We start from the raw sequence: 25251 nt of genomic DNA, 5'->3' as shown, positions 1-25251 counted from the left end.
CGAGGATGCGCAAGACGAGAAGCTCGCTTATGTCTCTTCGTAAAATATATACCGCGTCCGTCCTTCGGGCCCTTCCGACCGTGCTTCGCTTCTTCCTTACGCTCGCCCGCGAACATATTTTTATTTCCTACGAAATCCACGTTTGATGGAGGAGGGAAACTCGGCCTTTTTCGATCGCGTCATCCTCTACTCCCGCGAAGCGAAAAGAAAACGATGAAATAGAAAGAAAAAATCCGCGCGATCGTAGAAGGTGCAGTTCTAGAGAGTGGTTGCATGTAGGCAAAGTGTTTGTAAACATTCGCAATGCTCCGCGAGGCGCGCATCGTAGTCGACGGCGCGCTCGAGGATATTCTCGGTAGTTGGCCGCCACGCGGGTACAAAATGGCCAGAGATAGAGAGTCTCGAGAGGAAAGGGTTGTTGTTAACGCGGCAGAAAAGGGAAGGGTGGAACGGGAGAGAAGCAGGGTTGATAGTGTGGTGAGCCAAGAAGAGCGGGCCAACCAATCCCGACGGAGTCCGTACTACGGCGTAGTACTCCAGTGGGATCAGGGTTCAAAGCCCGGTCAACACCATGCCCATGGTTCTTTCTCCCACTCTTCTTCTCCCTCGCTCCACGATTCTTCCACTCTTTTCTCCTGGTTCTCCTCCCCCGCTCCACCTTGTCCCCTCCCCCCCTCCCTCTGTCGCTGGTTGTACCTCGGTTATTTCATGACCACCACACACACGTGCTGAGCATCATCGTGGTCCTCTTTCCCTTTCCCTCGCCCTCTCTCTCTCTCTCTCGGCATCGTGTTGGCCGCGGTGATTCACCATCACTCGGAGATAAGGGGCCAATGAAAGGAAACTGTAGAGGGCAGCACCGGCGAATAAACGTATACGTGCTCCACTTGCCGGAAAGAAGGTGATGCATCGGTCAACGAAGATGAAAAATCACGAATTGGCTCCTACGGACTCCCGTTTGTCCCGTTCGCCGGTAGCTCGTGATGCTCTTATCCGCGATCGAACGGGGGAAATAAACTTTACCGTCGCGGGAACTGCTCCGTGATCGAGGAAAATTACCGTCACTCCGCGCAACCATTCGGTTTACGGTTCACGGACTCATTGCGGTCGAGAGAGGAGGGCCATTTCCCCATCCGATCGAACGGACAGGAAGCAAACAATTAATATAACAACTTTTTCGAACGCGAGATCACGAAGCCGCCAAGACGGAAAAATAACAGAAAAGAAACCAACGGTTGGATTTACATAATTATATCTTGAAGCAAAGACATAACTGTAAATCTTATACAACAACGCGAACTGCATGGTCCTATAGTCCGACTTTCGATTCGAGCACAAATTTATGGCCTGGCAACCCTAGTCGAAAGTAGAAACTTTGTAGGAAACCAAGGACACTCGAGGATACTAGCTTTAGAACGATGCAGGTCATTCGTCGGCCGTTGAACCCACACAGGCAGAGTTGCTGGGGAACAAAAACGTTTCCCTGGCGCGTACACGCATAGCTCGTCAAAGTAGCTAACAATTTGGAAGTTTCACCCCATACCGAGGATCCCTAAAAAAAATTCCGAGCAGCTTCTCTTAAACTAGCGTCGAGAAAGGTCGCTTTAAAAATTTCTGGACCCGTTTTCGGTGCAACGTTGTTCTTGTTTTCTCGTTCGGGTATAAAAGAACACGAGCACCGAATTAATACGCGAACCGTGCCAGGACAGTGTGTTCGAAAGCGATGCAACAATGTATAAATAATGCGAGGAATATTTCGGTGGGCAGGGCCGGATAGAAATACGATCCCACAAAGGCACGGTTGGTTGGAAATTCTTACACTAAAGAATTTCCGTATTGCTACCCGTCCAATCCGGTTTTCGAGCCTAAACAGTGCTGCTCTAAGGACCGGGAAAAAACGACTTCGAAACCGTTGACGTAAACGAAGTGGGATGGGTTACGTGGAACCCAACATTGTAGGACTCGAGAAGGGCCCTTTCTCTCAAAGTTGATCCGAATCCGGATGCCTGGGCCCAGCTCCAGCCTTTCGATACGAAATATCCACTCGTAAATAAATGAAATTGTTTCGAGAACTAGTCGTGTCGAATACAATTTAGTTTGACGGTTTGCTCCGGCAATATTGATCCGTGTCTTAAATTGCATTTGCACGGGAAAGAAACGAAAAAGTCCGGGAGTCAGAGCAAAACAAATCGAAAGAAGAAAATTCTCGGGCTTCGGGCTAAAATTGCTTCTCGGAATGCGATCTGCAACCCTCGCGCGACTCTGGGAAAAGAAACTACAATTGCTCTTGACCACGCTGCAACGAGCCGAGGTGCTTGCTTTCGACATTAATAAAACTCGAAGTAAACGCTTCAGAGAAAGCAAAACCTTCCGTTTTCTCGGCGATGATTAACGTTTCTTGTCGTACGATCTTGATAATCTTCTCTTTCCTCGTCTTCCCCCAGCCGAACGATTCGCGCGAGCACCGTTAAAACGACACTTTGAAACCTTTCAGCGAATCCGTTGCTCAGAAACAGATTTAAACGCAGCGAATTATTGTGAGATTCCTTTCTAATATCAAACAACGTAATTACCGTTTAGAAATGTGTGCCGCAGAATTATTAGCCTTTCGTAATCGTGTCGTGACGTAGACCTGGTTGGCAGGCATTGATTTATGGCGTCGAATACAAAAAAATATTAGCAGAAGACTAGTAAAAGATATAGCAAACGTTTAAATAGAAAAACCGTGAAAGAGAGGATAAACACACATAATTGACGTACAGAGCAACATCGTTTATATTCGTTTTCCTCTTCGACCAAGTTCGTAATGGATGCGTGTACCAAAGAGGTCGATGTCCCTTTCGTAAACAGATCGCTTACGTCGAAGGACGTCGGTATAGTACGCGCTGCACTCGCGCAATATTTTCCTTTTGCATTCTAACCGCGCTGATACTCTCTACGATCAGCTTCCGAATGTCAATTGATTTTCAAACAGCTTCGATAATGGCCCGATCATCGTCGCTATTTCGTAATGTCTCATGAAACTTTCATTTCATAATACACCGTACGCTTGTTTTATGGCGTGTCGTTACTCCTCCAGATAATATCGGTGGATATTAAACGTCATAACGAAATAATGACCCGCTAAATCTACCTTCGCCGCGGACTTTATACGCACTACGGGCGACAAACGAAGATTTCTACGATAAGCTTGACGTGGAAAATGCTAATGGCCGTCGTTATTCCCCTATCCAACGATCGTACGGAGGGTGGGACTTTAACCCTCGGGGATCGTTTGTACTAAAATTAACGACTCGAGGAATACTGGTTCGTTCTGTCCTATGATTTCCAACGAAACAATTCCATTTTTTCCAAGACGAAACTTGGGGGATCGTGTTCGTATTTGATTTTATTCCTCGTTTCGTCTTTCGAGCTCGGAGCAAAGTTTGTTGCGAACAAGCGAGCAACTACCTTGGTACCTTGGTGCCTTTTGTCTCGAGGAGCGACACTTTATACACCTCCGAGGACTCCAGCGGACAAGTTTTTTTCGCGAAACACGATCAGGGTAATCCTCTTTCGCGTATTCGCGCGTAACAGTTCTCGGAACAGTCCAAATTACTTCGGCACCTTCGTAAATGGTTTCTTTGTGGAGAAAATGACGTCGCGCGTTGCGAACGAGTTATTAAAGACTTCTTGCGCGGAGGAAAATAATGGCCGGTTTCTCAATAACAGCGCACTTTCCGAACGAGAACGAGACGTTCGTCTAACCGGTTTTCCGGTCAGTTTCGTACACGAAATCCAAACTACTATCGTTTACGATCGGATATCGATAGAAATTGTACTTTTCGAGAACGTGAGGGAGCAATGTAGGAAAATGTTTCGTGATTGAGCTTCCGTAGTTGCGCGGGAACACCTCGAGCGTTCGCGTGAAAGCCAGAACTATAGACAGGAAAGGAAACGAGCATCGAGAGGTCTCTGGTAAAAGATCGTAATTGCCGGGTAGTGACTTTTGTTGTAGAAATGTTGCACCTCCGCCGTGTGGAAACCTGTCATTGTGCGGTATGCAACGGTTCGCGAGGAGGTTTGAGGATGGAATACAGAACGATCGGTATACGAGACCCCGAAACTCGAATGAGAAATCATGGAACTGACCTTTAAATAGGCCATATGCGTCGTTACGGTAATATGTAATTCGCGCAGACGCTTCGGCAGTGAGCTGTCATTTTGACACGCGAAAAACATCCGACGAACGATCCATCGTAAATCGCTATGAAGCGGTACCGTCGTTAAAATGGTCTAGTTTATTAGAGCGAAGCCGCTACACTGATTGTAAATTATGAGTCTGGAATAAGTCGAGAAACGCAACTATTCACGGCTAGTTCGTTATAGCGAGGCATATCCGTACCGAAAACAATTAAAAATCTTTTGAAGATTGCGTCCAATGCACGGTCGAGGAACGTCGTTGAACCTCTCTTATTAAATAATCTATGATCGTACTATCCGAATGACTGTGCAAACGATTCCAACCGATCATTCCGTAGCTCTTGATCTCGATCTGCCCTCGGCAAAAGGCTCGACCTGCATCGCCATTTTTAGTCACGATCTGAAGATCTCCCACGTTCCTTCGTCGGACGAACGCTTCTTCTCCGGGCAAGGCCATTTTAATAGCGGAGACATTTATCATAAGAGCCGAAACAACGTCTCCGACGTCAAACTGACGATCGACGGACGAAACACCGAACGATTTTTTCATCCATAGAAGTTCCTTGGGATTAAAAGAGAAATAAATTTTCTACGAAGAAACGTCAGTTGCTCGCGTCTCGACGCAATAATTTTTCGAACAAATTGTAGCGCGTTCTACGGGTTTCTTCGAAACGATTTGCGTCGATCTCTCCTGGAATGGTTTTACCCGTTTCTCGTACGTCATCCGCGGTGCACGACAGGGCTGTCAGGCTTCTCTATTCTCGTTGTCATAGTCGATCGCCGCAAGAAACATGCACTTCCTCTTCGCGCAAAGAGTTTAATCGTAGATCTTCCTGTACGACCAGTCGCGTCGGTCAAACCGCGTCCCTTCCTTTCGCAGGGATAGCGAGAGTCGAGATGACCGCCGTCTAACGACGCTAGCCATTATCCTCGGTAATGTCGCGGTCGGAAACTTTTTCCACGGACGGGAAAAATGTGATAAAAAAAGGGGGAGATCGGAGACGAAACACGCGTCGTCGTATCAACCGAAGAAATAAATAAGAATCCCGGGATCTCGCGGGGATAAAAAGTATCGAAACTTGAAATTACGCGGACACGACACCGAGGCTCGACAAAACGCCGTTTCGATCCCCATCGTGACGAGGCTGGATAGTCTACACGGAGATGATTGTTATCGGCTCGTCTTGGCATTCGACACCCTCCGTACGCTAAGCATCGACTTCTAGGCTTACCAACGCCGACGACACTGTTGTTGCTAGGGGAATCCGATTACGTTTTTCTCATGGTCGTAATCAATGCAGTCCTCGTATGTAACCGAACAGTATACGATACCTTGTTATATACCGACTTGCTCCTCGCACAAGGTAGACGTCCTTTCCACCGTCCTCCGGTTTCCCAAGCTGCAATTAAACCTATAAAAACCGGTCGCGTTGGAAGTATTAGGTCATCCCGTAAGTTCCTGTCGTTCGTCCTTACAACGACGAGGATACAGTTCGTAACATAGAAAAATAACAAAAGGGGTGCAATTTTTTTTGTTATTTTCGTTTATCTTGCCGCGAGAAGGGAACCACGCGAGCCGTTGCCATGGTTACAGGCAGCATCCGGTGCAAACCAAAGTAACTTTATCGCGCTGGCAAAAACACGTGATCGATGGTGGTACCGTTTCCGGTCGTTCGGCTGCAACTCCGGAATACAATTCGATGGACACGCGTAATACGCGGCGGCGAATGAATTGGCAGCAATGGCGCGCGGATCGAATTGATTTTCCGTTCCCAGTTAAAAACCTTAAACTCGACCCGCGGCCTCGCTCGAAATTGCGCCTTGATAAAGGAAAGAAAAAGCTGGCGAGGATGATTCGAGGGGGAAAAAAAATGTCCAAAGTGCACCGGTGAACGCCGGCCAACGAAACCAAGACGAAAAAGAGAACGAATTATTCGGGCATTTGCATCGCCGGGGCAATTAAGCAATCTTCGCGCTAAATATTTCATCTTGGATTTTCCCTTAGCTACAGAGTCTGAGATTTCATTCGAGCATTTCACTTGTCACCCAATGTTTCTTCTTTATTTCCGCCATTTTATCGAATCGGCAATAACACGTGGCAATAACTACGTCCTTTGTTCGTTCGTTGTCGTCCAATTCCTCCAAGTCTTCTCTCGGTATGGAACAAATTTGTTGCCATGCCGACTGTTTCGCAGTTTTATCAAGTAAAGTTGCACATATTCCGCAGAATGACTCATCGGACTGCAGGAGAGCACGCCTCGAGTTTACCTTCGAGCTGCAAATCGTTTTCATACATGCAGAAAGGTGTGCGAACGTTGCCTTCGGTTATTACCGATTCGATAGAACGAGCGAATCGACGCGAAAAACCGTATCGCGTGAACGGGCTGTTAGGCGTTTCTGTACGACAACGGTTATAGATTTCCTTCGCCGCCATTATAATTACCGTAGGTGGTTACAAGTTGCGGTCGGTGTAATTCCTCGAAGACGCGGACCAGATTAAAGTGCCTCTGACCGCGCGGAGACATCTGTTCTCTGCGAACCGTCTCCTGTCGTCGAAGAAAATTGTATTCTTTTTTTACTGAACGTTGAATCGCTGCCAACAACGTTAATGAATCTCGACTGGCTGTCAGTCGTCGGCGGAATTACCGGTCCGTGACAGACCCGTTTGTATCTTCGCGAGAATAAACCACGCGATTCGGCGAAAAGAGTAGGCGAAATTTGTCTACCGATTTGCATTCGCGCCGTTCCGCTAATCGTTACGGTCCTGGGTGTCGTTCGTCGCGAGGTACCGTACAAAGAAAATAAGGAAAAATGGAGCGACCTGGTAGGGATAATGGCGGTGGAGAAGGAGGCGCGGAATATTCTTTTCGAGCGGCTTAACATCCAGCGCCACTTCGCATATTTAAAATGCAAATCCGCGCACCGATAAATCTCTCGTACGTGATTCGAGCAGTTTGATAGGATACCATCCTCTTCGTTCCTTTTATCACCAACCACCCTCGACTCATATGCCTGTGTTCGTACACCGAGGTGCCAGAATTGTTTAAATTGTCTAGTGTTTCAAGAGTGAAAATGATAGCTCTTGGAATCAGGGAAGTACTTGTATCGAATAGTTAATTTCTCAAAAGCAGAAAAATGTCGATACGTTTGGCAGAGGCGATCGAAAGGCTTTCGCGCCTCTGGAATACATAGTTCGGACTCGTCGACCTTTCCGCAAGGGCGTGCACCAGTAACGTCACATCTCCTGCATACTACTCGCCCACAACGCGAACAGGTCGAACACCATCGACGCGATACGAGCGTGCAGCTCGAGCACATAATCAGTCGCGCCAAATCTGGTCGCGAGAGACGGCTCGCGTACATGCACGCACGGACAAACCGCGTCTTGCTCGTAGCCTTTACGATGTGTAAATCACAAACGTGAGATGCTAGACGGACCCCTACTCTTCGAGCTATTAAACTGTCCCCGAAGAAGGGCCCCATTTCTGCAAACAGAAATCAAGATCGTTGAGAAAGGGTGGAACGTACAGAGTACGCTTCCTCTAAAGTTTGGATAGCACCGTTGCGTTTCACTTAGAGACTTGTCGAGTAAAAGGGGATGAATTTGGGGCGTCGTACTTCCCTGAGACGGTAAAAATTAACGCGGCTCCGAGCGTCTCTCGCGTTAAAAAGAGAGACTGGGAAATCGCGATCGAGAGGTGGTTGCAATTTCGACGGGCGAAGCCATAGATGGAGGAAGATTCGACGATTTTAATCTGTTCTGATGTATACCTCGTGTAAGCCTCTCGTCCTCTTGATGCGTTGATCTCTTTTTTCTCCCCCTTTCGATCCGTTTCCCCTCTCTTGTTCTTCGTGTTTCTCTTTCGTCTCGTTTCATCGTTCCTTTTGCTCCTGCTTTCCTTCCGAATGCTATTACGTGCAACGGCTACCGCGGGGAACACAACTACCGATCCGCTCTACCCAGAGGACGACGAACGGGGAGGAACTTACAATTAGGCAATTTACATCAACTCGTTTCGGGCCCCGGGACTCGCGCTCGATCAACGCGCACCGTATTAATTTCGCGGGTAACGTTTACGAACAGCCCGAGGGGCGAGATTCGTTTCGTATCGGCTGCGTGCGTTTCCGCGTCGAGTTCACGTACCGTGAACAATTTTTCGAGCGCATCGTGTCACGTAACGATCGCTCCATTAAGCTGCAGGTTGCATCGACCAGGACGCGTCCCGATGCGCGAGTAACCGCGGGAGGTTCGATTAACGCGAACGTTCGACAAAATGAACATCGGTTCTCCGTTTGTATCCGAACGAACCGTGCGAACAGTAGCTTCGCCGAACTCTCAATATCACGTTAATAAGACCGAGTTGGCTGTAAACATTTTTTAAAATCCATGGTCCATTCAAAATTTTACCTATCGTCGATATTACCCATCGAGTTATTAATTGTTACCGACCGAAATAGGTACGGCCATAACTGTTTCCTCGATTTGAATCGTCTTATTTCCTTTCTACTCGTTCCTGGCGAGGCTAACTGTAGAGATACTTTTTTTTCAATAAAGGGTTGATATCTTTTTATTATTCGACGTAAAGGAGAAAAAGTAATTGGAAAAAAGTGTGCAAGGCCGCGTGGAAATAATGTCGATAAAAGGCGCGAGATTTGAAAAAAGTTTCGCGTGTCTGAAATTTTTGTCGATATGTTACGCGGACGTGTTATTTGGCTACTGTCAGCGGGAGGACCTTGACATCCACCGTTTACCAGGTTCTCTCCGATGGCTCGCAGTGCCTGAACCGTAAAGGATGATGGCGAAGTGGTACACACGCAGGTACCTACATAGTCGCACACAAGAAGAACCGGTGCGCATTGTGCTGGTCGACACACGTGCACGTGCACGCTGAAAAGTCGAATGCGCACGCCGTGGTACTATGTCTTGGCTGTACTGTACGTTACTACACTCTATACGGTATAGAGGATCTCGGCTAACCAGAGAGCCAGAAGAGGAAAGAGTGTACGGAGTGCGGCGTGGTTTTGCCCCTTTTGCCAGTTCTGACTTTTTCTTCTCCTCTTTTCTGTCCTCTTCCTCCTCCCTTTATCTCTTCTGCCACGGTCCAGGGACGCAGCGACCGAATATCGGCTCGAGAGACGTTTACAATTGTTTCGGTTCATTGACTCTTCTGTTTCGCGTTCCGCAACGATGCGAGTGCGCCGCTCTACGCTTCGTTGCTCCTTCGTTTGTTTCCGCTACGGACGTGCAGGCCGGTGTAATTTTTCAGCGGTTCTGCGTACCTGTTGCCAGCACCGCCGTCGAGCTACTTAACACTGGGTTAATTGGCCGAGATTTTCCAATCGGAAATATCGGTGTCTCTGCTGTAGAAAAGTTCGGTACAGAATCGTTCGATCGAGTTACTCGGAAGTCGGTGCAGACATTGCGGTTGCGCGTCCGATAAGAAAAATAAAACGTAGCCTGCGGTCAATCTGTTTTCCTGACTTTGTTAAGGCACAGAGGTTCTCCGTGTCGAGTCATTTTTTTTATCGGGGAAAAATTGTAATCCTTTGTCCCTGAAATATTCCGGATTTAATCCATTCTTTCGAACCCAAGGAAGCGTGTCTTCTTTTTTTTATCGTCGAGACGAATTATTTCCCCAGTGCCCACTGTTTCGTCGGATCGCATTTTTCCTCTACGCGTAGGAAATGGTTGTAAAGTCAACGGCTGAATGAGAAAATACTTTGGTAATTTTCAATTCCGGTGGAGCGGTTCGACCTAATCCGTGGCGAACGCGTATGAGGCACGAAAGTCTCCACCTTACATCCCTGAGGTCCCCTCTTCGTTTGGCCGGTCTCTTCTTCTTCTTTCCCTCTTGGTTCCCTTCTGCGTTGCTGCGAAGGGCCGCTTTTTTCGTCTTTTTCCTCCACGGCTGCTCGTTCGGTTTGCTCGCTTTGCACGGCGTCACGGCTACTTTTGTTGCGCCTCTCTTTCCTTCTTTTCCACCCTCTATCCCTCTAACCCCGCCTGTTCGCGTCCTCGTCCCTCCGTCGAGCTCGCTGCCTCTCGATCTTTCCCCTCCGTTCGACGAGTGGGAGAAGAGGGGGCCCGTGGAGGGGCCCCTTTCGCTGTTCCTTTTTTCCTCCCCTTCTCTCTGCCCACACCAGTTGCTCCTTTTGTTTCCACCGAGTAAGTGAGTCAGTGAGCGAAAGAGACGGAGGATGATTGGTTAGAGAGAGGGAGGGTGAGATCTAGAGATGCTCACCGAGAGAGAAAAGACAACGAAGCGTGTCTCGACACGCGAGATGCAGGATCGAATTCGACCCTCGGATCCGGATCCACAAAACTCTCGATCTCTTGGATCACTCTCGGTCGAGCGTTTCCTTCTCTTCGTTTTATTATCGATTTGACATCGTGAGGATATTTTCGAGGTCCGGCCGTTGAATCCCGAATGTCACGAGAGATGTTCTTTACTAGCCCAGTCGTCGAAGGTCGAGTAAAAAAGAACGAGTAAAAAAAGTTTCGAAATTTGGCGGAGATATTTATCGAAGCGTGCTAACGAATATACGACGAGTCTCGCGTCAGAAAAAGTTTAGGGATGGTTTGGGGGAAAAAAGGATTTTATGGGTATACAGGGTGCGACGTTTGAAACAGGCCATCCGATCTTTTCTCAAAATCGTTTCCATGGTCCGTGGTAACGCGACGAACGACATCGAGGACGAAAAATTTGGTACAAGGACGCTGGTATTCTTTTTAAATGGTATTATCGGTGACGTTGCAAACACGAACCTTGAAACGATCTTTGATGTTCTCGTACTCAAGGCCATCCGAAGGTCGTGCTACCGTTTAAAACCTTTTTCGTTTCTTTGTCGGATACCGCGAACAGCGGGACGAATTCTTGTAACAAACTCGGTTTAACAAGTAACAGAAAGCAGCAATACGCGTACACGCGTAGCAAGAATAAATCGGTTTCGCCATGGTTGGACGAACAACACCACCGTACGCGTCTCGCTGTCTCGATGGCGCAAAGTGTGCAGAGCCAACGGCGTTCGAGTGCTGTTGTAATTTGCATCTCGTCCCGCGGTGTCTCCTGCGCGCGGTACGCGATTCGGTATAAATATTTAATGGAGCGGTTTCAATGCGTATCAAGCGCGCGTAAGGAGGAGCTGGTCGTTGGACAGATACCGGGGCTCCGTGATTTTTTCCCCAAAGACTCGATTACGGAATTGCCACCAAATCACCAACCACTTCTCTCTGGACGCTTTTATCGTCGCGAAATAAGTTACGCGTAATCCGTTCGCAATGTTGAAATCATCCGGCGGAAAAACGCCGAGAATTAATTTTCCAGAGGTCCCACAAGACCAGATTCCTCCCCTGGTCGGGGCGTCTGTTTGCCCGCGACGCTATCGGCGTAAAGCGTCATGTAAAACGGCCCCGATATGAGCAAGGTCTTAATCGGTAACGCGTTGCTCGCGTGGATGGTGATCGTGTACGTACCGCGAAGCCGCCCTCTTAAAACGGATACTGGCTCGTGCGAAGTCGGTTCGATGAAGTTGTTAGCGTCGGGGATAGACTCGTAGATACTGCGTCGCGGAGAGCCTCCGAAGGCAAAACGAGCACTCGGATCTCGGCGAAGGGCCGCTTATTGAGCGTCTCGGGGACCCCGCGATTCCCTCTCTAACGCCTAGTTCCCTGCACGATTCACAAATATTTCTCCTCTTATGAAATTTTAAGCGATCGAGATAGTCCTCTGTACTTTATTGTTTCTTAATCGGCAGTTCGTTCTCAATGGATAAACGCGCAACACGCGAAGAACAAGGTTGCGAATACCTTTCATATCGAAGGACAGGTAATTCCGCCGGCGTTGGTAGCGTTGTTGTGCTTTGGTCATCGCGTGAAAAAATTAGACGTAATTGGCACGATCTTCCGACGATTTTCCTCCGCCGGACACGTATAAATCGAGCACGATTGCGGTCAGGATTTTTGTTCCCGTACGTACCATTCCGTGCAACACGGTTTCCTTTTTTCGATCCGGCCGATTCGAAACAGATGCTTCTGGACGACTTACATATATCCGCCGGGGAAAACATTCGTGTAATAATTGCAAATACGCCGATCTCGATCGACGATCGTATCTCCTTTTTGCGCGCGGTTCTCAATTCCACGTAAGTGGCCCTCGTATCGCGTGTAGATAAAAAATGCTCGATACCCTTGCAGCGTAAATTGCATTGCCAATTTCGTTGTCAATTTAAGCTCCAAGGCGATACTTGGCACTGATTGGATACGTGAATAACGACACGGCTCCGCGGAAACGAATCGACCCGCCGACGAAACGCGAGAAATATCGTTGTCGTTTTCGTATGTATCGTTCGTTTTTAACGCGCGACTAAAAATACTATCATCGGCATTGTTAACTCCGAACTGTGGGGCGACCGATTCGAGTAATTTCTAACGCGATTCGGAACGCGTAAAGAAATGTTAATACGAGATCGAGGCGTGCATTCTTTCTGTCACGATTCACGGATCGAGTCTTGGATGGAACTTGTCGCGATGATCTACGAGCTGTTATCCAATCTCGTAGGTGTCATCTATGAATGTCTAGCTTCTCAATAGGCTTATTCGTAAATGAACGCAATAAAATCGTGACCGATGTATCGGGTGGGGGACTTAAGCCTCGGCTGATAATTCCCGGGAGAAGTTTCTTTACGACCATCGTCGAGATCCATGGCCGAACTTAATCGCCAATCCGAATTCGAACGTGATTTGAACAGCTTGGTCGAACGAAAGTCCCCGGAAATAGTAAGAAAACCAACGTCGCGTGTGCGTGACAGAAATGATTCCCTATTTTATGACCCAATAAATAAACCAAGTATCTTATTCGTAGATAATTGTAGTAATTCACTACGTTTAACAAGATCGCCACGAATATAGCGTGATCTATGGTGGACGATTATTCCAACCGAGTGGTGGTGGCGTGCGTGTTAATATCTCACCTTGAGACTTAATTCTTCTGCTTCCATAGTGAAAAGTTTTGTCACACACATGGACATGAGATAACTCGATGCGTTGAGCGTTAAACAGTTTCGACGCTATGATAGTTTTACGGGCGCCGAATTAAATTTGCTTTTCCCGTTCGGTTTTGGGCATTGGTCATTTGGTGTCTTCCGTAGGCAAGCTCTCCGCCGCGCTTCGCCGGTGTCTTATCAGGTCGTATCTTGTATAAACACGTTCCACCTGGTCTCAGACCGTCACGACCCACGCTATTTTCTACCGTCGCTGCCCACGTTGTTTCGTAACTTTCCACGAGACCACTTTATCATACCTCCTCGTCTCTGTTGTTGTTCTCGACTATCGATAGGCTTACAGAATCGCACCATTGATTGCGTACATGTCCACGAAACACACAATTCCACATGTGTTAACAATAACTATTTACTGTTAATATAAATGGTCAATAATCGAACGAATTAACTAATTTTCTTTTAAGTAATACGAAATAGGAAGTATTTTAATTTCTCTGACGTGGTAGTCGTGATAAAGTAAACAGGTTCCTCTTGTTTTCTTTGCGGCAGATAATGTTTCTTAGTCGATTTGTTCGAATCTCGCGTGAATTTCGGCGTCGCGTCCGGCGAAAAGGAACGACACGAAGCATAATCGGCGTCCTGGAATTAGAGGAGAGGTTCTTCGGTGATTAGCAGGACCTTTAAAGCCGATTGAATTACTTGGCGCGCGGAATTCCCCTTACGGGACGATTTGTAGCAGTAATCCAGGGTTACGGTTCCCGGTGCCTGGATGCGCTTTAATATGATTTAAACCTACCACCGTGTTGGCTACTGTATTACGATCGCGGAGCCTCTTACCGGCTACACGGGCCTTCCAGAGGAGAGTCCTTGAGGAGGAGAGGTCGGGAGATGCGCGATGAAGCGGGATAGCGATACGCGCGTGCGTACACGCAAGAAAGTGGCGTAAAATACGTAGGCGAGGTACCGGTTTTTTTCTCGGGACCCACTGCTGTATTCCTCTTTGAATTTTAATTCTTCCTCGCTACCGAATGCAATTAAGCCGCATTCACGCGGGGACTAAAAAAAATGGCGGTTCGCGCGACGCGCACCGCGATTAAATTGCATCAAACGCGCCGTGGGCGCCGTCGACAGCTAGCCCCGGCTATAATTATCCGCGGATTGGCTAAATTCTTATTTAGATACGAACTTCGATAAACGATCGTTCGTCCCGTAAAAAGAATATCGTACATTACGGAGTTCGTTTCACGACGAAAGGGGCAACGATTTGATGCTCGATCGTTCGAACGAAATTTTTTATCCGTCGACGCGAGGACGCGTGCGCGGAATTCGAATTCCCTGATATCGATGATCGATCGATACTCGCGCTCGATGCTCCCGCGTAATTTACGCAACGATAGATATCAATTATTTCGTAATACGTTTGGTTGGCGGCGCGCGGTCCTTGATCCATTTCGTAGCGACTAAAATGTAACGGAAAACACGTTTATCTCCACACGTGTTTGCGCTTTGCAAATTCAGTCGCTCACGTGCCGCGACCAATGACAATTCCGTGACGAGCGAGAGTACCTCGCACACCGGCTCGGAACGTTGCCCGTTGCCTTTGTTTTCTCTGTCTACGGTCTTCCATCTTCTTCTCGTTTGCCTCCTCCGGTTGTTCGTCGAAGCGAGATCGCTTTGAGGTAGCCGCCGAGCGATTCGCGGGGCGACGCACGAAAGAGATACTTCACTGTGGCAAAAGTGACGAGGGCCCCGGCAATTATAACGGGTGGCGCAAAAAAACGGCGCCTCGTCGTTCGCTTTGGCCGCTTCTTTCTCCTTTCGTCCAGTACGCGCGCGGACACGCTGCTCGAACACGAACGAAACATTATCCGCCGAGCCTTTCTCCGTTCCGATCTCGCGAGGTCTTTTGCGTGATCTCGATGACCATGATTAACCGTAAACCATGATCGTTTCGAGTCGAGTTAGATTCTTTTGCTGGAGAAACAGATTCTTAGGGACAAACCAGAATAGCAATTAGACGTATAACAACAGTTCTCGAAGAAACCGCGATTAAACGTTAATCATAACTTGTAATGTAGGTAAACAGATATCTCGTACGTATGTAGTTTGGACATGTATGTATGTAGGCTATGCTAGGTGTGACTCATTGTAGATGAAACTGAAGCCTGCAATTTGTACGTAAAGTATGGTTGTGTTTGGTCTCTCATTATGCATTGGATTATTATTTGCTCGATAAGTTCGACGAAGTTGATATTCAGCTTCCGTGGAAATGTGGATGAACAAATAACTTTTAATGGTTCATTAACGGAGCTGGGTAATTCGTAAAAATGATTTGGTTAGGTTGTGATGGTAAAACGAGTCAGATTGGAAATAGCCACTGTTACATAAGACATATGCAGTAGATCGGTTAAGCATATACTCTCAAATTTAAAGTATTTATTAAACGGAATATGTTTTCGTTAAAAATTACTTGTGTGCACAGACGTAACTTTGATCATCCGTCATGATGCGACATCTGGAGAACCTTGTACGAAAGATATTGTATTTCATTAGTGGTCGTCAGATGGCGACGAAGACATACTTACGGTATTTGGTTGTTGGTAAAATTTTTTGTGTCCTCGACACTGGTCGAGGATAAGTTTTTATGGAAACATTGTTAAAAACTGTAAATGAGGCGAGGCCGTTGAATGTCGAATTTAATACGTTGCCTGTTACTGTGACCTTTGAAGCTTGAGGCTGTAGACGTGATTTCTACGTTGCGTGACTTCGACGAACAGGTAATTTCTTGCATAACGTTATAAATTGTTCCCGGTATCGTTTGCTTTGTTCCAGTAAAAAATATCATCTCGTGTTTTGTATATTTGTCGCATTTTTGATAAAAATTAGTAAGTTTGTTGCTTCGCGTCGTATTTACGATTGCTGCTTCGAGCACTTTTGGCGCCATTTGGCGTTGCACATGTCCGTCGAGACGAAACTTCGATACTTTTTGTTTAAACGTGTTGTTTTTAATGTTTAATTGCGTGAAAGATAGTTTAGAAAACGAAGTTGTAAGTTTATTAAAATGGAGGAGATGTATAAACGTGTCAAAATCACGAAAGAATCAACCATCGATGATATTGCATCGTCCATTAGTAAGTGAATGATTTGTACAATCGTATTTAATCATTTAATTGTTGTCTTTACGTATCGTTAAGTGTTTTCTCTTGAACGCGTTGCAAAGATCGGTATTTCAAATGTTGCATTTCTATACATCTTGTATTACGAATGAAAGCGAGGTTAGGTAGCAAATTAAATTCTACGAATCCGTGTTAGAACAACAACGGTTAACAGTTAGTCGAAAGTGAGAGATCCTATTTAACGAAATATGAATTTTTAGGCGAAATATCCGGATCTGTTGCATCCTTAAGTGAGAAGTATAGAGCCGTCTTAAAGATTAATAAAGCAGTGGTTCTTTGTTATCAAAGCATTAAGGAGCATCAAAAGGAATCCAGTATAGAGCGAATACAAACAGAGTTGGAGGGAACAAGAATAGATAAGGAGTAATTGGTATGAATAAGGGATACATATTTTATATTTTTTATATTTTGTAACATTCGCCATACGTCGCAACATTCCCTGTAGGGTAATCCAAGTACGACCCTTACGCGAAGAAATATAGACATTAACGTTTAAATAATTATATTTCCTTATATCACAAAGTCTTTTGATATGTAAAAAGTATAATGACTTAATCCTGTATTATCAAATTAATACTATCTCACAAATACTATAATTGCATGTTTTGTGTTGTATTAAAATGGCACGGATGCATGGGGTTGAGCTACAAGCATGTTCTTTTAAAAGTAGCTGTTTCGTGAGTCTTTCGATACAGTCTACTAGTTTGAAACTTCCTCAACGTTCTGGGTCATCTTTAGGCTTTCTTCTAGGATCCGCTGCATCTAACGCAACTATTACAGGGGGTACAGTGTCTGGTTTTTGTGTTTGTCCAAATCTGTAATCCGCACCCTTTGTGAGTGGAAACCATGTCTTAGATAATGGTACTTGTCGACATCTGAAACGCGCGTTTAAGAACATACAATTCAAAATGATTTCTTCGTATCAACGGTTATTCGAATTAAGGCATTAGACGTGCAAAGTGCATTAGATTGTCGAAAGGCTCGTATATTCCAATTACTTTTTTAAATCAATGCTGCATCGTCAGTTTACCGTTTTTACCTTACTTAAATGGTATATTAACGTTGCTGCACTTTCCATATACACAATACTTGTAATGAATTTTTGTTTAAAACGATTTACACGTTGCCTGAGTGGAAAGCGAAACAAAATTAGCTCGACGTATTACGTGTTTACCGTATCAAGACCAACTTTTTAGTTTGTATAAAAATATGATTAGAAGTTGGTACCGTCCCACCGTATGCTTAAATTAATTTCAAATTATTTTGATAAAATTGTATTCACAAAACAAGTGGTACATCACGAAGCCAGCGATGTTTGCTAATAATTTTCGTTTATAAAAGCATACTCGAATATACGAGCGCGTGAAACTTGCATGCAAGTGTTAATAAGATCACGGTATACGTTGGTGAATCCATACGTTTGAAGAAAGCGACGCATGCTTCGGTTGTTTTCAATTTACGGTAACCTTACAGAATAGAAAAGCAGATTACAAAGGTAGCGAGAAAAATAGAAGCACAGAAGCATTAAAGTATGTTATTGCAGTAGCGTATTTTTGCGAGAACGTAGTAGTTAATCGAACGTATAGTCGTCGAGAAAAGGGGTTGTTAGTTTAGCGAGTCGAGCGAAAAGATCTGGTGCAACGCGTGCGGCTTACAAGATACGCGAAAGAGTAGGAGTGCAGTGAGAGAAAAGTTTCCTTATTTCCACAGTAGTTGTCCCTATTCTTTCCGCTCACACCTGCACGTGTTTTGATCGAAGTAAAAGCCGGTGGAACAGTCCAACTCTTCTCTGCAGAAACAGGCACAAAGCTCTGGATTCCAGACCTTGGTGTCGTTGTTCTTCGAGCATTTTTCCGCCTCGTCGTTGTTATTGCACGCGCATCTGCATTCATCTTTCACGTACGACTGCTTCTCGTTGCAATGCTGTAAAGATAACGCGTCGAACGGTTAAAAGCTTTGAAACGTAGAGATATTCTCGTTCGGTCGAGTAAAACCGCAACGCATGCACGAAAGTGTGTTCGCGAACCGTCAGCTATAGACCGCGAGCCGACTTGTACCGGTTTAAGAAGGAAGATCCCAATTATCGGCTGTCGTCAAATTACCTCCGCCTTAATTCTGCAGTCACACACACATTTCGTGTGCTCTTCCACGGGTATGATTCGCTTGTCCCTGTAACTCGGTCCGTTCACATAATCCATCGATACCACCCATACCTTGAAGCATGAGTAATATTTAATTAGTTCGTGTGACTAGCAATTATCAGTAATTTATCGACACGGCGGTGGCTTACCTCGAAATTTCGGAGTTCTGACGCGACCGGCTGACAGGAAAGTAACGAGTGACTGCAACATCCTCCGCATCTCATGACGCGCGTGCAAGAGGGAAAGTAGACTGTGGAAGGATCGTTATCTAATTTCAGAGAAACTGGTTGCAATTCGGGCATACATTTAGCCGGGACTGGTCGTTCCGCGTTCGACCGCTCTCCTGCGTCTCCCATCCTACCTGGAAGCAAGTCGTTTACAAACATCTTGGAACAGTAACTTGGGAATTTTATGTATTCTATGTACCATCTTTAGAACTAATAATAAAAAGTAAAATCCCTCCTCGAACTTGTCAGAGAATTTCCCTCCAGAATTCCCATTACGTTCGTTCCAGCGTGGTTTCTGTGGTTTCGTGTTAATATAGGCTAATTAAAGAGCTTTCTGTGGTAAAGCCTGGGCTCGTTCTTTTAGGCGAACAGGCAATGGACGAGCACACGCAAGCTATTTCGTTCGCGAACAATTACTTCGCCCTAGTCGATGGTCTTGCTTCCGGCTTAGAAAACCACCTCTCGAACGACGTAGTCCTCGATTGGTTCGGCAGGACGATCAGAGGCAGGAAGAACGTAACCGCTTTCATGGAAGCTCACAAAGTGAACAGTCGTCACAAATTCAGGAACATCGTGCCCATCGCTAGCATCGGTTACAAGAAGAAACGCTCGAACCGGTGAGAACACGCGAATACAGGATCACGGAACGATATTGTTCTCGTTGCGCCAGGAAATGGTAGAAATCGTAATCGTCGATTTTTATACAGGAAAAAGATATTTTCGTATCAAAGTCGGAGCGACCAGGAATCTCTACGAACCGATAACGATAACCCGATAGAACGTGAATTATCCGCCCAAGAGTCATCGGAAGTGTTTTCGAAGAATGACCCGATAGTAGATTTCAATCAAAATGAAATCGATCCGAAGGGAATGATTGCGATGCACGACGACACGTTCTACGATTTAAGCGAGGGTGATCTCAGCAATCTTTTCAAGCTTGAGATGTCGTCAACCAACATAGAGGAGATTGAGCGGAGCATTAATAGGATAAAATTGGAAGAGGAAATGGCACCAACCATCAAAGCCATCAAGAGAGAGTGTGGTCAAGGAGATGGGCCCGCTGTCGTTGAAACTAGCTCGATCAAGTACGTGGAGGCCGAAGGAGAGATTGAATTCTCGCGCAAATATTGGAAAAGAGGCAAGAGCTATTTTACTTGTACTTCCACTAAATTGTAACGTAGTTTCCTCCCTTTCGAATCGAGATAAAATTAAAGAGCGGCCATTCACTTAGATATTAAAATGTTTCGATGTCGCGTGGTATGTTTTGGGTCGTTACCTGTGTGATTAGCTCTGGTTTAGGTATATTTGCGAGCGTTCCAAGACAGTATACAAAGTGTAGAAATTAGGAATTTGTACGTAAGTAAATGGCCGCCGCTGTGTGTCGTAAAGAATCTGAAATATTTCGTAACGAGAATGTTTAATTCGATCGCAGATGCTTGGAATGCGTATTTCTCGGCCACGACTGGCGCTCACACTTGGAGGCGGCCGTGCAAATTGCAAATTGCGTACTCCATTTCAACCGAGTGTTCAGCCTTGGAACCGTCTTCTAAAAGTAAAAATTCTACGACGTGTTTTGGCCAGCCGAAAGCTAGATTGCTCACCCTAGAGGAGATCAATGAAATCACCAACAGACTGATACCGAACACGAACGATTTCGGTGGTTTCTTGAAAGACGTGAATTTCTTCGAAGATCGCAAATGCTTTCTGAAGGAGCTTGGAACGGAGTTGGCGATCGTAGACCCTTGCACGCCGACACTCGTTCCCCACTACGTGGATAATAAGCTGATCTTTAACAAACCTTGCGTCGACGTGGACGATTGTCACGACCGTAATAGGAAAAAGTTCATCTTCAACTACCAGATCCACTTGATCATATACGAGGCTAGCAACAAGTGCAGGATGAATCTTTTAAGCAAGTTCGAAAAGACGAAAATCTAAGGAACAAGTAACGGATCCTTCTTTTCGTCGAATCAGAAGATCGATCAAAAGGCAATTATTATTTTTTCTTTTCGTTCTCATTTAGACAATGTCGGAACACGAATTTTTTTTGAAATTATCTTTAATGTAACTCTTCTGAAAGTTTTGTAGGATTACGTTATATTTCGTTTGTTTACCAAATGGTTGGCGATTTTACGCTTTTAAGATTCGTAAAGCAACGGCGATCAAACGTTGCAAATTACGTTTATCGCGTATTTGTTTTGTTAATTGAACCTTTTTTAGTTTAGAGACCGTGTGTACGGTTTATCAAATGATCTCATATTTACCGATAATGAAGCATCGTTCAAACAGTTAAATTACCAAGAGACACCGCTCGGTATAATTCGTTTATGTAATCAACCGATATTTGCCGGGGTGGTTGTTGATTTATTTGCAACAATTTGTTCGTTAAACATCGTAGGATTTGCGACGGCAGCTGGTTCTGCATCGTCGCGCGATACACGCCGGTATAGATCAGTATTTTTGTACATTTGGTACTGTCCAACGTTCTATCGATTATTTCATTGAATAAAGTTCGATCTACGAGATCGTATTTCTCGTCGGTATTATTTCTTAACGCGTTACTAATCAACCGGTTTTTCATACGAATGTTAAGTATGACAGATTCTAAACGAGGATCTCGCAAGCTAATGAGGGAGTTTCACTATACGATTCTTCCTGTTGGAATTTCTCACAAATCTTTATTGATATTTATGAAACATAAACACATATTTGAAATAGAATACGCTTCGAAAGGCTTCGGAACTCACTTACTGTGAAAGGACGTTGGTAGATGGGACTTTGGTACACCCTGGACGATGTTCAGAAACTCGTCGATCGAATCCATGGAATCGATTTTCTTGGCCAGCTGCAGCATTTTCTGAAAAAATAATGCGATCAACGGAAAATTCTGTTGGTTTCACCCGTGCTATCTTGATCGACCGACGATCTAATCGGCACCGACAAACCGATAACGCGTGTATTCCCGGTTCAGATCGCGCCAAATGATAACGATATCGAGACTACACGTCGGTCGATTGCTCCATTTAGGGAAAAACAGAAATGTTTTAATATCGCAGCCGGTCATTTGTATTTCGCATTCAGTCCTGCGACGTGAAACGTATTTTCTACGAAGAGCGCGTTAATCAGCCACCTTTAAGTCTGTTTGCTTAAGAATTCCAGCGTTTTGTCATGCATATCGCGAGTTGCTGAATCGATCGGTGATCGGGTGGGACATCGGTTCAGGTGTACCGCGTAATATTAACAACAATGTTTCGAGCTTATCGTTTTCTCCCATCGTCTACCTTTCATTCGAGTATGCAAATGTTTTGGTATCTTTACACATCGATTTCTACAAATTTATCGTCCCAGTTGAGAATCGCTGCGGGAGCTACTTAGCAAAATAGATATCGAAGCGATCGAGGTGAACGCGATCGAACGGAACGCCTCTCTAGTTAATTATCAGGGTATTCCCTGTATATGAGCGATCCGTGAATCATTAAGTACGATCGCGGATGCTCTGGCGACAAAGTCGCAGGATTACCGGAACAATCGTGGGTCAATCATCCGTGATTTCGCGGTGCCTATTTTTAGATCGCCATTAAAAGCATCTTTATCCACGTTTGCTCGAGGTGTCAACTTGCCAGCTCGTGCAAAGTCGTTTCACCGGGTTTGAAACGTTCGCCCTTCGACTTGAAACAGGTTTCGAACACAAAGCTCTATCGCACGGACGGCCAAAAACGAGCAAACGGCGAACCGATTTCTAAGAACCAGCTTCAGCGTTAATGTCCTCTGCCGATAAACTCGATGGACGCGTTCCCTTTCGACCATTCGCGAGGATATGTCATTTTATCTTTTAATTTTGAGCGTCAGTTCGAAGTACGGTCTACAGGTGTGGACGGAATCGGTAACGGTTCGTCGAGCATTCTGATAGCAGTTCGCGTGCACCGGAATTTACGTAATCGTGAAATCTGTTGTGACTCGGAGACAGTGTGCTTTCCAAGAATCATTAGCTCGGCTACATTTCGATCAGAAATTAACGGCACTTTTAAAGGCTGTCTGCGATAATCGGCGCCATTCGTGATCGTACAAACGTGTCACAACGTTGGAACGTACGAATGGTATCCGGTGATTCCTCGAAAGAGCAACTAAAAAATATTAAATGAAATTTTCTCAACGGTTGTGTGACTCATACGGAAAATGACTTCGACAACGGCAAACTAAATTCGTGATGATTTCAAACGAAGAGCGCAGCTTTGTTTACGACGGTGCAGGCGACATTTTTAACAGTTCTTGGAAAATAATCGTACATTAAGACCAATTGTTAAGGATTGCGTAAAACTTTTTAAGTCATTTTTCTCGGAAACTACGCAATCGATCGAAAACATCTATTTTATATTTTTTTACTTCGTCGCGAGGAATCACCTTTTCACCGATACTACGTGTGTTCGATAAGCCTGTTGTAATTGCATTATGACAAAACGAACGTAAACTCCGCGAAATAAAGGCTGTTGTGCTGTCCTTGTTGGAAGAACGAGCTTCACCTTGCAACACTTGCGTTATACGCGCATTTTATTAAGCGCAACCTCAATTTCTATTCGTTCGTTCGCGAATCGGTCGAGCTAAGCAATTTTTAAGTATCGATTATTCGAAAGTAGATCATTCTTTAGAAAAATTTGTATGGGAGATTCTGGAGGTCAAAATAAGACGAAAATCAAGAATATCAATTTGTTGATCGAGGCTTCGTTAAAAAGTTATTAACGTTTAAAGTTCCATACCAACCGGAAAATTTCTCAACGAAAAAAAAAATTTCGAATCGTTCTAAAAAAATTATTTCTAGGTTCTGGGGTCAGATACAACCATTTTTGGTGAACAGACATACCCCCGAAATCCTACTCACTTTCGAGAAAAAAATTCGAGTAGGTGCCCAAACTTTTCGGCGAAATTAAATAAAATAATTACTTTTACAATACACAACTTTTTAACGAAGCTTCAATCAACAAATTGGTATTCTTGATTCTCGTCTTATCTTGGCGTCTAGAATCTCTCATTAAAATTGGAATAATTCTATATTCCCCGTAAACACATTAGCATTCCAAATATGCTGCACTTTCCTCTATTACGTGAAAATTGCGCGAATTGAACCGCGATGCAAAGCGCCGATAAAATTAGTTAAGGATCGCAAGGTAATCGTCAGAGTATTTTAACAAACGCCAAGTGACGTACAATTAGTTGTATATCGAATCGCTGACATCGTGACGAGCATTCTAAGCGTATCGTACACAATCGAGGCTTCCACCTCGATCCTCGTTCATCCTTGACATTAGCGGTATTCGGCCTTTGACGTCATTCAGGTCTTTAAGGAAAAACGAATACGTCCCCGTTGTCAAGGATGTCGTAATACCATTGTTTACCATTGAAAGCACGAATTTTTCCGAGAGACTGTCTCTTCGATGTCTATTCGTTCAAGAAAAGTGTTAGTCGATCCGAGAAAAAGGATAATAAAAACGAGTCGGGCGTTAACCAGAAAAAAAACTCGTTGCAATATGCATCCATATGCAACGCGGTAATATCGTTGATTCTAAACGCTAAAATTTTGTATCACCTTCAGCTCGAATCGACCAATTTCCTGCAAACGCGACACCGTTCATTGTTAACCTGTCGCTTGTATAAACTATAGTAACACAACCGATACGGATGACTGGGTTTGCGTAATATCCTAGAGCCGGTGATACAGCGCGCCGCCTATTTCCCAAGACACGTAATTTTGCAGGATTTTTACGGTCGTGGGAACGTTCAAATTCGCAATATCTTCGAACGATAAGAATTGCCTCGCGTTCGCGACGATCGGAATAAAATGATTGGGATTCCAGTCAACGACACTGATATCATTCGCGCGACGCGAGATTGGTTCTTCACCTTGGTCGCGTTCGATGGTGCGCTTTCTCTACGATCGTCGTACGCCGGACAATGTAATCGCGTCATTTGCCGCCGAGAAAACGTGGGAGCTAGAGCCGGAGAGCTCGGGAACGGAAACGTTTCGTTAAAAATGTAGAAACAGCGTGTTCAACGATCGATTTACCGACAACTCGCTGCCACCGTCAGGCTTCTCCGTCGATTTCCCGTTCCTGGGTCTGATTTGTCCGGGATAGACGAAGCTGTCGGTGCCGTGGCTCAATCTCGTGTCCCTTTGAGCCACCACGAGCCCGATAACCATTATTATCACGACGATCGTGAGAACAAATGGTTTGCGTCTGTTGTGCGACATGTTCTCCCGCGGTCGGTGTATCGGTTGCTCTTCGATATCCACTGGAATTGAAAAAAAAAGAAAAAAAAAAGAATGCTGACGCCTGCAGGCTCCTTTCGCGAACGGTTATCGTCGTCGAACGTACGCGGTGATCGGCACTAGCGGTTTCCAAGTTAAGAGAAAAAAAAACAGACGTCGATGACACGTGTTTAGGAGACACTCGGTCCCGCGGTTCGCATTGCACTCCCGCGTTGCACGGGTATAACGCGAGTATGCACACCTGAGCAGGTTCCTCCGCTCGC

The 25251-nt window shown here is 45.3% G+C and overlaps 2 protein-coding genes across 2 annotated transcripts; one reads left to right on the top strand and one right to left on the bottom strand.

Moving 5' to 3' along the window:
- The first annotated feature begins 16130 nt into the window (after positions 1-16130).
- Positions 16131-21204, top strand: LOC122397975. The gene is made up of 5 exons (XM_043397512.1): positions 16131-16313; positions 16559-16728; positions 19091-19343; positions 19434-19864; positions 20159-21204. Exons 3-5 carry the CDS (start codon positions 19102-19104, stop codon positions 20662-20664), a joined length of 1179 nt encoding a protein of 392 aa, XP_043253447.1. The 5' UTR covers positions 16131-16313; positions 16559-16728; positions 19091-19101; the 3' UTR covers positions 20665-21204.
- On the bottom strand, positions 16857-25251 carry LOC122397976 (vascular endothelial growth factor A-A-like). Its single transcript, XM_043397513.1, has 7 exons — positions 25230-25251; positions 24785-25011; positions 21478-21583; positions 18649-18860; positions 18461-18571; positions 18097-18281; positions 16857-17233 (listed from the first exon to the last, which is right to left on the bottom strand). Exons 2-7 carry the CDS (start codon positions 24968-24970, stop codon positions 17074-17076), a joined length of 960 nt encoding a protein of 319 aa, XP_043253448.1. The 5' UTR covers positions 24971-25011; positions 25230-25251; the 3' UTR covers positions 16857-17073.

Source organism: Colletes gigas, unplaced genomic scaffold, assembly GCF_013123115.1.
Source record: "Colletes gigas isolate AHSC1104 unplaced genomic scaffold, ASM1312311v1 Colletes_gigas_Sc00010, whole genome shotgun sequence".
NCBI classification, from domain to species: Eukaryota; Metazoa; Arthropoda; class Insecta; order Hymenoptera; family Colletidae; genus Colletes; species Colletes gigas.
Note: the sequence above shows the minus strand (reverse complement) of the source record. Positions and strands in the feature narration are given on the sequence as shown.